At 42.9% G+C, this 14320-nt stretch overlaps 1 protein-coding gene across 1 annotated transcript in view; it reads left to right on the top strand.

The window, feature by feature from the left end:
* The first annotated feature begins 989 nt into the window (after positions 1 to 989).
* LOC130110425 (cohesin subunit SA-2) overlaps positions 990 to 14320 on the top strand; it is a 68679-nt gene continuing 55348 nt past the window's right edge. Inside the window, exons 1-9 of the mRNA XM_056277525.1 lie at positions 990 to 1021; positions 1211 to 1313; positions 2025 to 2246; positions 3159 to 3255; positions 3682 to 3758; positions 11113 to 11317; positions 12287 to 12438; positions 13550 to 13747; positions 14058 to 14156. Of these exons, the coding sequence (XP_056133500.1) occupies positions 990 to 1021; positions 1211 to 1313; positions 2025 to 2246; positions 3159 to 3255; positions 3682 to 3758; positions 11113 to 11317; positions 12287 to 12438; positions 13550 to 13747; positions 14058 to 14156 (1185 nt within the window). The remainder of the gene's footprint in view (positions 1022 to 1210; positions 1314 to 2024; positions 2247 to 3158; positions 3256 to 3681; positions 3759 to 11112; positions 11318 to 12286; positions 12439 to 13549; positions 13748 to 14057; positions 14157 to 14320) is intronic.

The raw sequence follows: 14320 nt of genomic DNA, 5'->3' as shown, positions 1-14320 counted from the left end.
TCTCAGCATCCCGTTCTAGCTTGCAACCTATCAGCCGCGGAACAATGGACTGTGCAGCATGCGAGGGGACCAACGGGAGAGATGGGTGAGGTGCCTGCGGCGGAGGGAGGGGAGGCATGGGGTAGTGTTGGCGAACCACCTCAGGGTCCTAAATTCATAAATGACATCCAGTGTTGACTGTCCGACAGGCATCAAAATGACGATCTGGGCAACTGAATAAAATCAGTGCACGTAATTTATCAGAATAATGGTGTAAAAGAGAATTTTGGCGACCCCTGGGGCTCTCATTCCCATTGTAAACATGTAAAGAGGCAAGGAAGTTTATTCTGATTGAACGTAAAAGGAGACCATTCTCTGGTTTGAAATGACTTGTTTAATTTCGGGGACACGTAACTGTGTTTGTTGGGAAACCTGGTTTTTGGCTGTAGATCTAGTTATCCGAGCGGCGCTTAATCTGCCACACATGGATACTACGGAATTTCCGTCCTCCAAAATTGACCAATCATCGTATAGGGCTGATGAGTTTTGAGCCAATCGCCTCCAGAATCCACTAACGATTTTTCGCGCTTTTGAGACCCATAAACTCGGTCGGCAGAGAAGAAAATATTAGACTTGAAGAAGAAGACGAGAAAGAACATATCAGACTTGAACAAAAAAAAATCGCATGGTTATGTTTAATTATCAGGAATTTCAGACCGCTTTATCACTTGGCTATTTGATTGCTGCCGCATTAACTGGCTAATTTAACAACGTGTTAGTTGATGTTGATGGCTAACATAGCATTAGCTAATTCAAAGCTAATTTAACTACTCGGCTAATGTCATACCGTAAACCTGTCGTTCATTATCTAGTTGGTTTCAGTTTGTTTCAGCAAACTAGATTTTGCCATCTCTTTTCTGTCCCCGGATATTTTTCCAAGCTAGTAAGCTAATAAGCAAGACCAGGTCAAAGGCTCTTTTTTAAATTTAACGCCCCGGTGTCCTCTAAACATGGCGTTGGATTACAAAACAGATTGTGACAGGTAGGTTAACATTAAATTTAGCTGGACCTAAAGTAGTCGATGTGCAGTTGCTTGTTGGCAATCTAGTTTAAACCCCCAATTGGTAAAAGTTTTTTTTAACCAATTGGGGTTTCACTAAGGTAAAATTATTTGTCCGTTAGATATTTAGTTAAATATGTTTACATGGTTAATTCTACCCCTCTTTGTTAGTTTGGAGGAGTTGGATGACATATCGGATATTGGAAGTGACGTTGAGTTCCAAATCGCATCAATGGCGCGGAGAAAACGGGTTGCATCTGCCCCTGGAGTTGTGGTAAATTATTGAATTCTCCCCAGATTTAGTAATCTCATGTAGATTGAAGCTATTTTAAATTTAAATGAATGATGTTTTTTTTTCCTCAGAATTCCGAATAACTTCTTGGAGACAATGTTTTTAGTTCTAACATTAACTAAATCTGCTTTAACAAAGTACTTTGTGGTTTTTCAGAATAAATACTTTATTCATCCCCAAGGGGGTATTGGGTATTGACTTTTGACAAGGTTTTCCCTTTTGAGTCGCCATGAATTGGTAAATTGAGGCAATAGGGTCTTGATCAGATTATGGATTTTCTTTAGATTTAGGTACTGTGTATATTGTTTGGTACACAACTCGCATTGTACTTAAAATAGGAGTGTTTAATAGCTTAAGCTATATATCTAGAAGTGAAGAAAAACGGCTTGAATTCCAGGTTAATAGCTGATAATTATTCAATATGGATATGTTTGATGGGCCCAAGGAACTAAATGGCTGCACACACAATATCTTCTCATTAACAAAAAAAATTCAAAGGGTCTGAATCACCATCGCAAGGGTTTCACCCGACAGCCATGAATTGTAGACCTTGAAATCTAGGTGCTTCAGTTCAGTAGTTTGATTCTGCTCAATGCCTTATCTCTACTGGTTGCCACCAATTAAGTCAAGTGGTTACATCAGTTCACCCGCAGTCCCCTGTTCAGCTGCCCTCATTTCTTTTTCATTCCATAGCCACCCAAGAGACCAAGGCGTGAAACTGCAGTGGGGCCAACACCTAACACCAGCTGTAGCCCCATCCCCAGTCCTCCATGCAGCTCTACTCAGTCGCAGCAGCCATCCCTTGGGACATCCAGGCGGGCCTCCCTTCGGGCTGTGCCAAGGAATAAGGGGAACCAGGGTATTACTGCAGGGGAGATCTACGAAGCTATCTGCAGTGGAAAGAGTGCCATAGTGGTGAGCAAACTGAAGTGGAAGAGATCTCAGTAATTCTGAAAGGGGAGAAGGGGTGTGTGTATGTGTGTGTGTGTTTTTGGTTGGGTGGGGGGAATATAGCGGGACACATGGAGGGTTGAGGGAGGGATGAGTAATGAGAGTAGCAACAAGGCCCTAAGACCTGGCAATGAGTGCGATTATCATTTGCTGTCAGTGGGCTGAATGATGTGACCCTATGGTGGTGCCTTGGATGAGGAAGGAGCCACTTCCATTGGGTCACACAGTCAATGATTGACAGCACGTGTCCATCCCAGCCCATTGTTTGGCTCTGAAGCACCGCTTTCCCCAGTTTCTTCTGGGTTAAAACTGAAAAGACAGGCTATTGATTGATGAAGGACAATGAGACTGTTGGGCAGAAGAAAAGATTCTGGTGCTACAGTATACAGTTGCCCCACAATGCAGAAGGCCCCTCTTGAGCCCTCTGCACCTGCTCTGAAAGAACTATTCAGTGTATTGTGCAAGCTTGGAAAACTAAAATTTACTTAATTTTTACAAAGCTGAATTTTACTATGTGCTTATGTGCTTTATTGGATTTAGGTACTTTGTGTCACCAACATAACAGATGGTACACATCTGAGAATTTTTCTGAGGTGTGCTATCCCTTTATGTCTAATGTTGCAATGGCTGGGTGAAATCATTACACCATGGTGTTGGTGTATTGAAACCAGAATATGGATGTGAGGAGTGAGAAAAATAAGCTTGATCTTTTAAATGGTAATTCATACCCATATATTACAAGATGGAGAGAGGTTTATGACAAAATAAAAGGGTAAAAGAGGTCACAGTTTGAGACTGCAAAAACTGTGACCTCCCTGCGACACCTCTGACCTGAGTGCAGTTTTATCATTGGCTGTTTTCTCTGTCAATTTTAAGGCGGTGGTGGATGAGTGGCTGGAGAGCTACAAGGAAGGCCAAGAGGAGGGGCTCCTGGTGCTCATCAACTTAATCGTTCGGTGCTGTGGATGCAAAGGTCAGAGGCCAAGATGGAACCGAGTCGATGGAGAGGGCAAGGGAGGGGCGGGCAATAGGGGTCAGAGTTCCACAGATTATCTTCCTGATGTCAGTATTGACATCGATCAGCACCATGGTATCGATTTCACAGTGTGCTAACAATGCAGTGCTTAGCACCAGAAAGGCATTGTCTTAATTATTTATCTATTAACACAACATTATAACATTCTGTGTGAACTGCAGAGTTTAGAGTTTAGAAACCGGAATGTTATTCTTATGTTAAGTCAAATTTGGCTGATACGGAAACGATTTTTTGGGGTTTTTAGGTGTGTAGTAATGTTTGTGTTTAGGGTTTTTCATTGAACCGTATTCTGGAAAAGTGAGGATGAGAAAAGGGAAATAGGGTCCATTGTAATCACTTTCCTTGTCCTCTTGCTTCATGTAGGAGTGGTGAGCCGAGAGATGTTTGACACAATGCAGAACGTTGAGGTCATCAGCATGCTGACCAAAGAGTTTGATGAGGTGAGTGGGGGAAAGATGTTCTTTAGGAATAAGAAAAAAAGGGCAATACATGTTTTTGTGTTATGTATCTGTTAATGTATGGGATATGCATTTGACCTGATTTCCCTGTTTGAGTGCCCATGAAATTTAGAAAATAGTAGCCTACAGTCCCCACGGGTAAGTCTTGCCATTTTTTTGAATGCTACTGGATTAGGTTTTTCATGTCATGAATCCACAACACAAACAAACACAGCACAAAAAAATTAGTCGCTACAACTATTAGCTGGGTAATCTGCTCCGCTCTAATGGGCTTACGGTGACGCCCGACAGTAATGGTGAATTATGAGATTGCTTTACGTCCTCTTACGTTTTCTTTTTGTGCTTGACTTACATATGATTAATCATGAAATTCCTGATAGTTAAGTTTGATATTACATATCTTGCACCACATGGTCGATCCATCAGTTTGTTAAAAATATCTTCATATCTCAGCCATATATATATATATAAAATCCTGATTGCTTATGGCATGAAACAGGCTTGTACTGTCTCATAAAGAATTAACTTGACTCACTGGATTATTTTGCTCCTTATTTGTTGAGCACTACCCCTATCGTCGAGTGTTTCTTTTAACAAGGTTATATAAAAGAAACACTCAACAGTAGGGGAAAGTGCTCAACAAATAAGGAGCAAAATAATCCAGTGAGTCAAGTAAATTCTCTAATATTCTGCTCCTCATTTGTTGAGCACTTTTATCAATACCATTGACTGTTTCCGGAAAGAAAAAAAAGCTAATATATATATACCCCCATACCAAGATGTATTAAAAAAGGGCGGCTACAATTTTAAGCTCAAGTACAACCCACCATTAAATACTGACTGCCAGCAAATCAACAAACGTAGCAGAAAACTAAACCTCACCTGGTACAACCCACCCTACAGTGATACCGTAGCCACAAACATCGGTAAGCAGTTTTTTTAACTTTGGGGTAAGTGCTTTACCCCGGACCATCAACTGAGGAAGATATTCAATAGGAACACCATCAAAATTAGTTAGAGCTGCATGCCAAACTTTCAACAAATAATATCGTCCCACAACACAAGGATCATGAACAAATCAATGACACCTTCATCACAATTGGACTCCCGCAACTGCCGTGTGAACGACTCCTGCCCCCTCGAAAGAAAATGCCAGATAAAAGGAGTTATCTACCAAGCTACGGTGACGAGAAATGACAACAGCAAAATAGAGACATATGTCGGTCTAACAGAGGGAACATTCAAAAAGAGGTTCAATGCACACCTGTAGCTTTAGTAACAACCGTTTAAAGAATGTAACATCTTTAAGCCTTTATATTTGGTCATTGGCGGACAGAAACATTAATTATTCAACCACCTGGAAAATCCTCTCAAAGAACAAAGCGTATTCAACCAGTAGTAAAATGTGCAATATATGTCTAACTGAAAAATATTTTATCATTTGCAAACCAGAAAAGTCCACATTGAATAACAGGAATGAATTGGCCAGCAGTTGCAGACATAGATATAAGCACCTATTTTGTAATTATAAATAAATCATGCCAGTAGACAAATACCAGGAGCAAGATGGAATACCTATGCGTGAATGAGAGAGAGGACATTAGAATGGTCAGGATGCAAGGAGTGGAGGTGACGAAGGCACACGAGTTTAAATACTTGGGGTCAACTGTCCAAAGTAGCGGGGAGTGCAGTAGAGAGGTGAAGAGAGTGCAGGCAGGGTGGAGTGGGTGGAGAAGAGTGTCAGGAGTGATTTGCGACAGAAGGGTACCAGCAAGAGTTAAAGGGAAGGTTTACAAAATGGTTGTGAGACCAGCTATGTTATATGGTTTGGAGATAGTGGCACTGACGAAAAGACAGGAGGCGGAGCTGGAGGTGGCAGAGTTGAAGATGCTAAGATTTTCACTGGGAGTAATGAAGAGGGACAGGATTAGGAACAATTATATTAGAGGGACCGCTCAGGTTGGACGGTTTGGAGACGAAGCAAGAGAGGCAAGATTTAGATGGCTTGGGCATGTGTGGAGGAGAGATGCTGGGTATATTGGGAGAAGGATACTGAATATGGAGCTGCCAGGAAAGAGGACAAGAGGAAGGCAAAAGAGGAGGTTTATGGATGTGGTGAGGGAAGACATGCAGGTGGCTGGTGTGACAGAGGAAGACGCAGAAGACAGGAAGAAATGGAAACGGATGATCCATTGTGGCGATCCCTAACGGGAGCATCCAAAAGTAGTAGTAGTAGTTATTGGGTTTTGCATTTTTTTTCAAACAATCAAATATATGCATCCCCTTCCATCCCCAGAGCAGAGAAACAAGAAAAAAAAATTGTAGTACTGGTGACAATCATAACAAAGACAGAATGTTATACAAAGTCATGCCATTACAGTAACAATAGGGTTCCTGCAGTACATGCATGGACCCCTAAAGAAAAAACGAGAAAAAAGCTACACTGTGTGTGCATGTATGCAGAATACTCTATCTAACCTTCTGTGGCTTTAGCTATCCCCATCCTGTGGAGCAACTGTTAAGATCTTTATATACACTACCGTTCAAAAGTTTGGGATCACCCAAACAATTTTGTGTTTTCCATGAAAAGTCACACTTATTCACCACCATATGTTGTGAAATGAATAGAAAATAGAGTCAAGACATTGACAAGGTTAGAAATAATGATTTGTATTTGAAATAAGATTTTTTTTTACATCAAACTTTGCTTTCGTCAAAGAATCCTCCATTTGCAGCAATTACAGCATTGCAGACCTTTGGCATTCTAGCTGTTAATTTGTTGAGGTAATCTGGAGAAATTGCACCCCACGCTTCCAGAAGCAGCTCCCACCAGTTGGATTGGTTGGATGGGCACTTCTTTGAGCAGATTGAGTTTCTGGAGCATCACATTTGTGGGGTCAATTAAACGCTCAAAATGGCCAGAAAAAGAGAACTTTCATCTGAAACTCGACAGTCTATTCTTGTTCTTAGAAATGAAGGCTATTCCATGTGAGAAATTGCTAAGAAATTGAAGATTTCCTACACCGGTGTGTACTACTCCCTTCAGAGGACAGCACAAACAGGCTCTAACCAGAGTAGAAAAAGAAGTGGGAGGCCGCGTTGCACAACTGAGCAAGAAGATAAGTACATTAGAGTCTCTAGTTTGAGAAACAGACGCCTCACAGGTCCCCAACTGGCATCTTCATTAAATAGTACCTGTTAGAGCCTGTTTGTGCTGTCCTCTGAAGGGAGTAGTACACACCGGTGTAGGAAATCTTCAATTTCTTAGCAATTTCTCGCATGGAATAGCCTTCATTTCTAAGAACAAGAATAGACTGTCGAGTTTCAGATGAAAGTTCTCTTTTTCTGGCCATTTTGAGCGTTTAATTGACCCCACAAATGTGATGCTCCAGAAACTCAATCTGCTCAAAGAAGTGCCCATCCAACCAATCCAACTTGTGGGAGCTGCTTCTGGAAGCGTGGGGTGCAATTTCTCCAGATTACCTCAACAAATTAACAGCTAGAATGCCAAAGGTCTGCAATGCTGTAATTCCTGCAAATGGAGGATTCTTTGACGAAAGCAAAGTTTGATGTAAAAAAAATCTTATTTCAAATACAAATCATTATTTCTAACCTTGTCAATGTCTTGACTCTATTTTCTATTCATTTCACAACATATGGTGGTGAATAAGTGTGACTTTTCATGGAAAACACGAAATTGTTTGGGTGATCCCAAACTTTTGAACGGTAGTGTATATATACACACTCACTGGCCACTTTATTAGGTACACCTTGCTAATACCGGGTTGGACCCCCTTTTGCCTTCAGAACTGCCTTAATCCTTCGTGGCATAGATTCAACAAGGTACTGGAAACATTCCTCAGAGAGTTTGGTCCATATTGACATGATAGCATCACGCAGTTGCTGCAGATTTGTCGGCTGCACATCCATGATGCGAATCTCCCAGTCCACCACATCCCAAAGGTGCTCTATTGGATTGAGATCTGGTGACTGTGGAGGCCATTTGAGTACAGTGAACTCATTGTCATGTTCAAGAAACCAGTCTGAGATGAATCGAGCTTTATGACATGGCGCGTTATCCTGCTGGAAGTAGCCATCAGAAGATGGGAACACTGTGGTCATAAAGGGATGGACATGGTCAACAACAATACTCAGGTAGGCTGTGGCGTTGACACGATGCTCACTTGGTACTAAGGGGCCCAAAGTGTGCCAAGAAAATATCCTCCACACCATTACACCACCACCCAGCCTGAACCGTTGATACAAGGCAGGATGGATCCATGCTTTCATGTTGTTGACGCCAAATTCTGACCCTACCATCCGAATGTCGCAGCAGAAATCGAGACTCATCAGACCGGGCAACGTTTTTCCAATCTTCTATTGTCCAATTTTGGTGAGCCTGTGCGAATTGTAGCCTCAGTTTCCTGTTCTTAGCTGACAGGAGTGGCACCCGGTGTGGTCTTCTGCTGCTGTAGCCCGTCTGCCTCAAGGTTCGACGTGTTGTGCGTTCAGAGATGCTCTTCTGCATACCTTGGTTGTAATGAGTGGTTATTTGAGTTACTGTTGCCTTTCTATCAGCTCGAACCAGTCTGGCCATCCTCCTCTGGCATCAACAAGGCATTTTCGCCCACAGAACTGCCGCTCACTGGATATTTTCTCTTTTTCGGACCATTCTCTGTAAACCCTAGAGATGGTTGTGCGTGAAAATCCCAGTAGATCAGCAGTTTGTGAAATACTCAGACCAGCCCGTCTGGCACCAACAACCATGCCACGTTCAAAGTCACTTAAACCACCTTATTGGACAGGTGTGCCTAATAAAGTGGCCGGCCGGCCACTTTATTAGGCACACCTGTCCAACTGCTCATTAACGCAAATTTCTAATCAGCCAATCACATGGCAGCAACTCGATGCATTTAGGCATGTAGACATGGTCAAGACGATCTGCTGCAGTTCAAACCGAGCATCAGAACGGGGAAGAAAGGTGATTTAAGTGACTTTGAACGTGGCATGGTTGTTGGTGCCAGACGGGCTGGTCTGAGTATTTCACAAACTGCTGATCTACTGGGATTTTCATGCACAACCATCTCTAGGGTTTACAGAGAATGGTCCGAAAAAGAGAAAATATCCAGTGAGCGGCAGTTCTGTGGGCGAATATGCCTTGTTGATGCCAGAGGTCAGAGGAGAATGGCCAGACTGGTTCGAGCTGATAGAAAGGCAACAGTAACTCAAATAACTACTCATTACAACCAAGGTATGCAGAAGAGCATCTCTGAACGCACAACACGTCGAACCTTGAGGCAGATGGGCTACAGCAGCAGAAGACCACACCGGGTGCCACTCCTGTCAGCTAAGAACAGGAAACTGAGGCTACAATTCGCACAGGCTCACCAAAATTGGACAATAGAAAAAAACATTGCCCGGTCTGATGAGTCTCGATTTCTGCTGCGACATTCGGATGGTAGGGTCAGAATTTGGCGTCAACAACATGAAAGCATGGATCCATCCTGCCTTGTATCAACGGTTCAGGCTGGTGGTGGTGGTGTAATGGTGTGGAGGATATTTTCTTGGCACACTTTGGGCCCCTTAGTACCAAGTGAGCATCGTGTCAACGCCACAGCCTACCTGAGTATTGTTGTTGACCATGTCCATCCCTTTATGACCACAGTGTTCCCATCTTCTGATGGCTACTTCCAGCAGGATAACGCGCCATGTCATAAAGCTCGAATCATCTCAGACTGGTTTCTTGAACATGACAATGAGTTCACTGTACTCAAATGGCTTCCACAGTTACCAGATCTCAATACAATAGAGTACCTTTGGGATGTGGTGGACTGGGAGATTCGCATCATGGATGTGTAGCCGACAAATCTGCAGCAACTGCGTGATGCTATCATGTCAATATGGACCAAACTCTCTGAGGAATGTTTCCAGTACCTTGTTGAATCTATGCCACGAAGGATTAAGGCAGTTCTGAAGGCAAAAGGGGGTCCAACCCGGTATTAGTAAGGTGTACCTAATAAAGTGGCCAGTGAGTGTATATCCAAAAAAAAAAAAAAAAAAAAAAAAATCACTGTCCAGGAGAACGAGTGCCAGCCAGGACGACTGTCAGAACTGCTGGTCTGCATGGGCTAGCAGTTCGCTTAGTATGCCTCACTTCCACGTCCCGCCAGACCACCCCCGGTGTTTCCTCTTCAGGCACAGCTCCGGTCAGGGCTGTGGTCCTTGGGCCCACAGGAAGCAGAAGACCAAGCTCCCTCAGCCAATCCAACGCTAGCCCACCCAGCCAGACCCTCGACACACCTCCCCGCACTCCACATGACAACACTAAAAACACTGCCAGTCTGCATGGGCTAGCGGTTAGCTTAACCTGCCCCGCTTCCGCGTCCTACCAGACCGCCCTCGGTGTTACCTCTTCGGACACAGCTCCAGGCAGGGCTAATAATTGAATAATTTAAGGGGAGTGCAATTCTCCACGTGTTAAATTAATGTGATCTCTTCAATGATTCAAGTTTACAAGACTCATCAGATAGCTGCATTATGGAATGGGAGTTATGTTACTTCTGAACATTGTGTTTGAAAAACAAAAACTTTAGGATATTAAACTCTATTTTATTGAGCATGGTAAGTCTCACTCAGAAATCCAGTTGTTTACTGTCGCTCACCATGTTCTCCTTTGTCTATCCTTTTCTGGGTCAGATGTCTGTAGCAGAATTACCTTTTTGGTGAATGCTCACAATTTTCCAGAACTCCGCAAAGCTCTACAAAGCAAAGTAAATTGAATGATTGAAAAATCTAGTTCTGTTAATCACATTATGCTTGTGTCAATTTAGACCTTGATTTGATGAAGAGTGATTAAGGTGTTTACATGGCAGTTGCAGTAATCACATTGTCTTAATCTGATTAAAATCGATTTTTTTTTTTTTTTTTTTTTTACTTTCATGTAAGCACACTGATTGTCCCTTGTATAGTCAGTTCATCTATTACTACTACTAGTTTTGGCTGCTGCCATTAGGGCTTGCCACAGTGGATTATCCATTTCCATCTCTTCCTGTCCTCTGCATCGTCATCTGTCAAGGCAGGCACCTGCATGTCCTCCCTCACCACATCCATAAACCCCCTCATTGGCCTTCTTCTTTTCCTCTTGCCTGGCAGCTCCATTTTCAGCATCCTTCTCCCAATATACCCAGCATCTCTCCTCCGACATGTCCAATTATCTCTATATTCATCTAATATGTTCAGTACATAATTGAACTTACTGTTGAAAAATACTTTTTCAATTTTCCTCCTTCAAGTAGAAGACTCACCTTGTCACGTATTTGTGTTCTTCCCTGTCCAGGACTCCGTGAACTACCCACTGTGCTCTCCGGGTCACCAGTGGAAGCGTTTTAAGGCCAGCCTATGTGAGTTTGTGCAGGTTCTGGTACGCTCTTGTCAAAACGGCGTGCTCCATGACGAGTATCTCTTCTCCTCCCTGCTGGCCCTGCTCATTGGGCTGTCTGACTCCCAAGTCAGAGCCTTCAGGCACACCAGCACCCTGCTTGGTTAGTGGACGCCACGCACAGGACACACTTACACATCTGCGCGTGCACACACGCAAACCTGGAAATACAAATATATATACACACACACACACATCTTAACTTTTCACGTATGGACAAATGCATACATATTGTATTAGAAATGTTGAGTGTTATCATTGCATTCACAACATTATGCATTTATGTTGCCACAAAATGTTTGCAGGGTTCTATGCAAGATGCACACACAAAACTCAGAAACACACTTGTCTGTCTAATATATGCATGACAACACATACAAACACATTATTAATTATTTGGAGCCCTTAAGGATTGGTTTTGAACCCAGACCTCGTGAAAATGTTGTTGGGCATTATTTTGAACTGTACAGACAAAAACTTCACCAATCGCATCAGTATTGAGAAGCTTACTTGCTGAATCTTTTCTCAAGGCTTTAGCACATTCCAATGGGACGGTGTAAGTATTGAAAAACCATGATGTCTCCTTTTTTGATAATCAAAAGTTTAATTGCAACTTTCAGAAAGAAAAGGGATTCCAAGATATCTGTACTGCTGCACACCTGAGAGAATCCATCAGCCTGACTCTTCCCTTGTTTTAAAGACAATGAAATAAAATTGAGGGAGCTCAGACTCGATGTTAAGCAACTCATATGACAATAAATGGGCAGGTGGGTGGAGTACTGAGTCTCATGAGCCAGATTCAAGCCCTTGTGTCAGGAAGCCCCGCTGAAGTGTTCACAAGTAAAACTGAATCCATACCAGCTTCAAGAGTATTTCTCAGTATCTGACTGTGCTCTGAACACCCTGTGGAAGGCAAAAGGCGAAAAAACAAACTTCCCCTCAGGGATGGAAAAAGTATCACATTGCATCACATGGCAATTTTCAGAAGAAAAAAAAAACACCTGATTTGTAAATTTTATCAATATTACGTTGCCTTATGTGGCTATCTTGTTTTTTTTTGTTTTTTTTTTAGCCATGAAGCTGATGACTGGGTTAATGAAGGTATCAGTGGTGGTGTATGCCCAGCTGCAGACTAGTCAGAGGCGATACAACATAGAGAGCAGCAAGAGTGCTCAGGACAGAGCCACTGTGATGCTGGAGGATCTGCAGGCCATGATCACCGAGGTCTTATACATGTGCACACACAAAAAAAAAAATCACGTGTACATGAAGTCAAAGTTATGAGCCCACCTTCAATCCGTTTTACAAAAGAACTTTAAAAGGCACCTGCTCTGCCTACCAACACGGGGATTGCTGGTTCGAATCCCTGTGTTACCTCCAGCTTGGTCAGGCGTCCCTACAGACACAATTGGCTGTGTCTGTGGATGGAAAGCCGGATGTGGGTATGTGTCCTGGTCGCTGCACTAGCGCCTCCTCTGGTCAGTCAGAGCACCTGTTGAGGGGGGAGGGGAAACTGAGGGGGGAATAGCATGATCCTCCCATGCACTACGTCCCCCTGGTGAAACTCCTCACTGTCAGGTGAAAAGCGGCTGGCAACTCCACATGTATCGGAGGAGGCATGTGGTAGTCTGCAGCCCTCCCCGGATCGGCAGAGTGGGTGGAGCAGCAACTGGGACGACTCGGAAGAGTGGGATAATTGGCCAAGAACAAGTGGGGAGAAAAGGGGGGGGGGGACACCAGCTCACTCTTCTTGTCATTTGCAGTGGCAATGATATGACGGGCATTGATGAGAGCTCTGCTTATGTTAAAGTGCTCAAAGGGGTTGAAGTTTGAAAAATTTAAGCTTTCTTAGCCAAAGAGCACAACTTGTCAAACTGATCATCATTAATTTCTTAGCGACAACAAAATTGTGACCAACATTTCTCATGAATCTGTTGCTATTGGCCAAAAAATAAACACACCGTGGACAAAAATTGCTTGTCCCCTAGCTCCACTGGCAGTTAGCTCCCCAAATCCACTGCTATATTTACAAGCCACAGTGATTTTTAAGATGGGTTGAAACTTTGAAATGATGCATGTTCACTTCAACTTTCTTGATACTAGTCAAATTTTAATAGCGTCTGGCTGTTGGTGGTTTCAGTTAATATGTCTGTTCCAATTAAGGCATAGATACAGATGAATAGAGCTCAGGACAGACAAAACGAATTAGATATAGTAAATTACTAGCAGGAATCATTTAGACCATTTGCACAAACAATAATATTGTTTTTACAATATCAATAAACAAACAATATGACGACGTAGGCCAACCCTAGTGTGTATGTGTGTTGTGTAGCTGCAGGAGAACAAAGAAGAGCTGAGCTCCTTAACCAATGGCACTTTCCGTGGCGTGTTTGTGCATCGGTATCGGGACAGTGTGGCAGAGATCCGAGCAGCGTGTATCGAGGAACTGGGTGTCTGGCTCAGAGAAGACCCAGAGGAGTTCCTCAATGACCAGTATCTCAAGTACCTGGGGTGGATGCTACATGATAAAGTGGGTCATCAGATACACATCCAGAAGACAGATACAATAACGGAAACATTTCAAAATAAACAGGCCATTTTCACAAACCAAATATAACTAAAAAGCTCAAATTTACCAGCACTTAGCCAGCAATTAGCGCTTTATAATCCTCCTTCCCTTCTTTCCACAAAGATATCTGGAGCCCGTCTAACCAAATGTTAACTTGCATAGACACACGTGCACACACACAAACTTGTTTATTGAAAACAGACTTGGGAATTATTTTACATGGTTGTGATGGTGTGTATGTGTTTGTTCAATATTACTGCTCTCCTTTCAGCAAAGTTCAGTGCGTCTGCAGTGTGTGCATGCCCTGCAGGGTTTGTACCAGAAGAGGGACTTCATTGGGCGCCTAGAGCTCTTCTTCAGCAGATTCAAAGTGAGTTCTCCCTCTTGACTGGACTACTAAACCTCTTCTAATATTTCTGGTCTGGTTGTTTATTTCTTGCTTTTCTTCCTTTACCTTTTTCTTTCCTCTTGTTTTTTTTTCTTCTTTTCTTTCCGTCCTTTTTCTTTCTTTACCATTTTTCTCTCTTTTTTCTT

Source organism: Lampris incognitus, chromosome 1, assembly GCF_029633865.1.
Source record: "Lampris incognitus isolate fLamInc1 chromosome 1, fLamInc1.hap2, whole genome shotgun sequence".
Lineage (NCBI taxonomy): Eukaryota > Metazoa > Chordata > Actinopteri > Lampriformes > Lampridae > Lampris > Lampris incognitus.
This window is presented reverse-complemented; position numbering and strand designations above follow the sequence as displayed.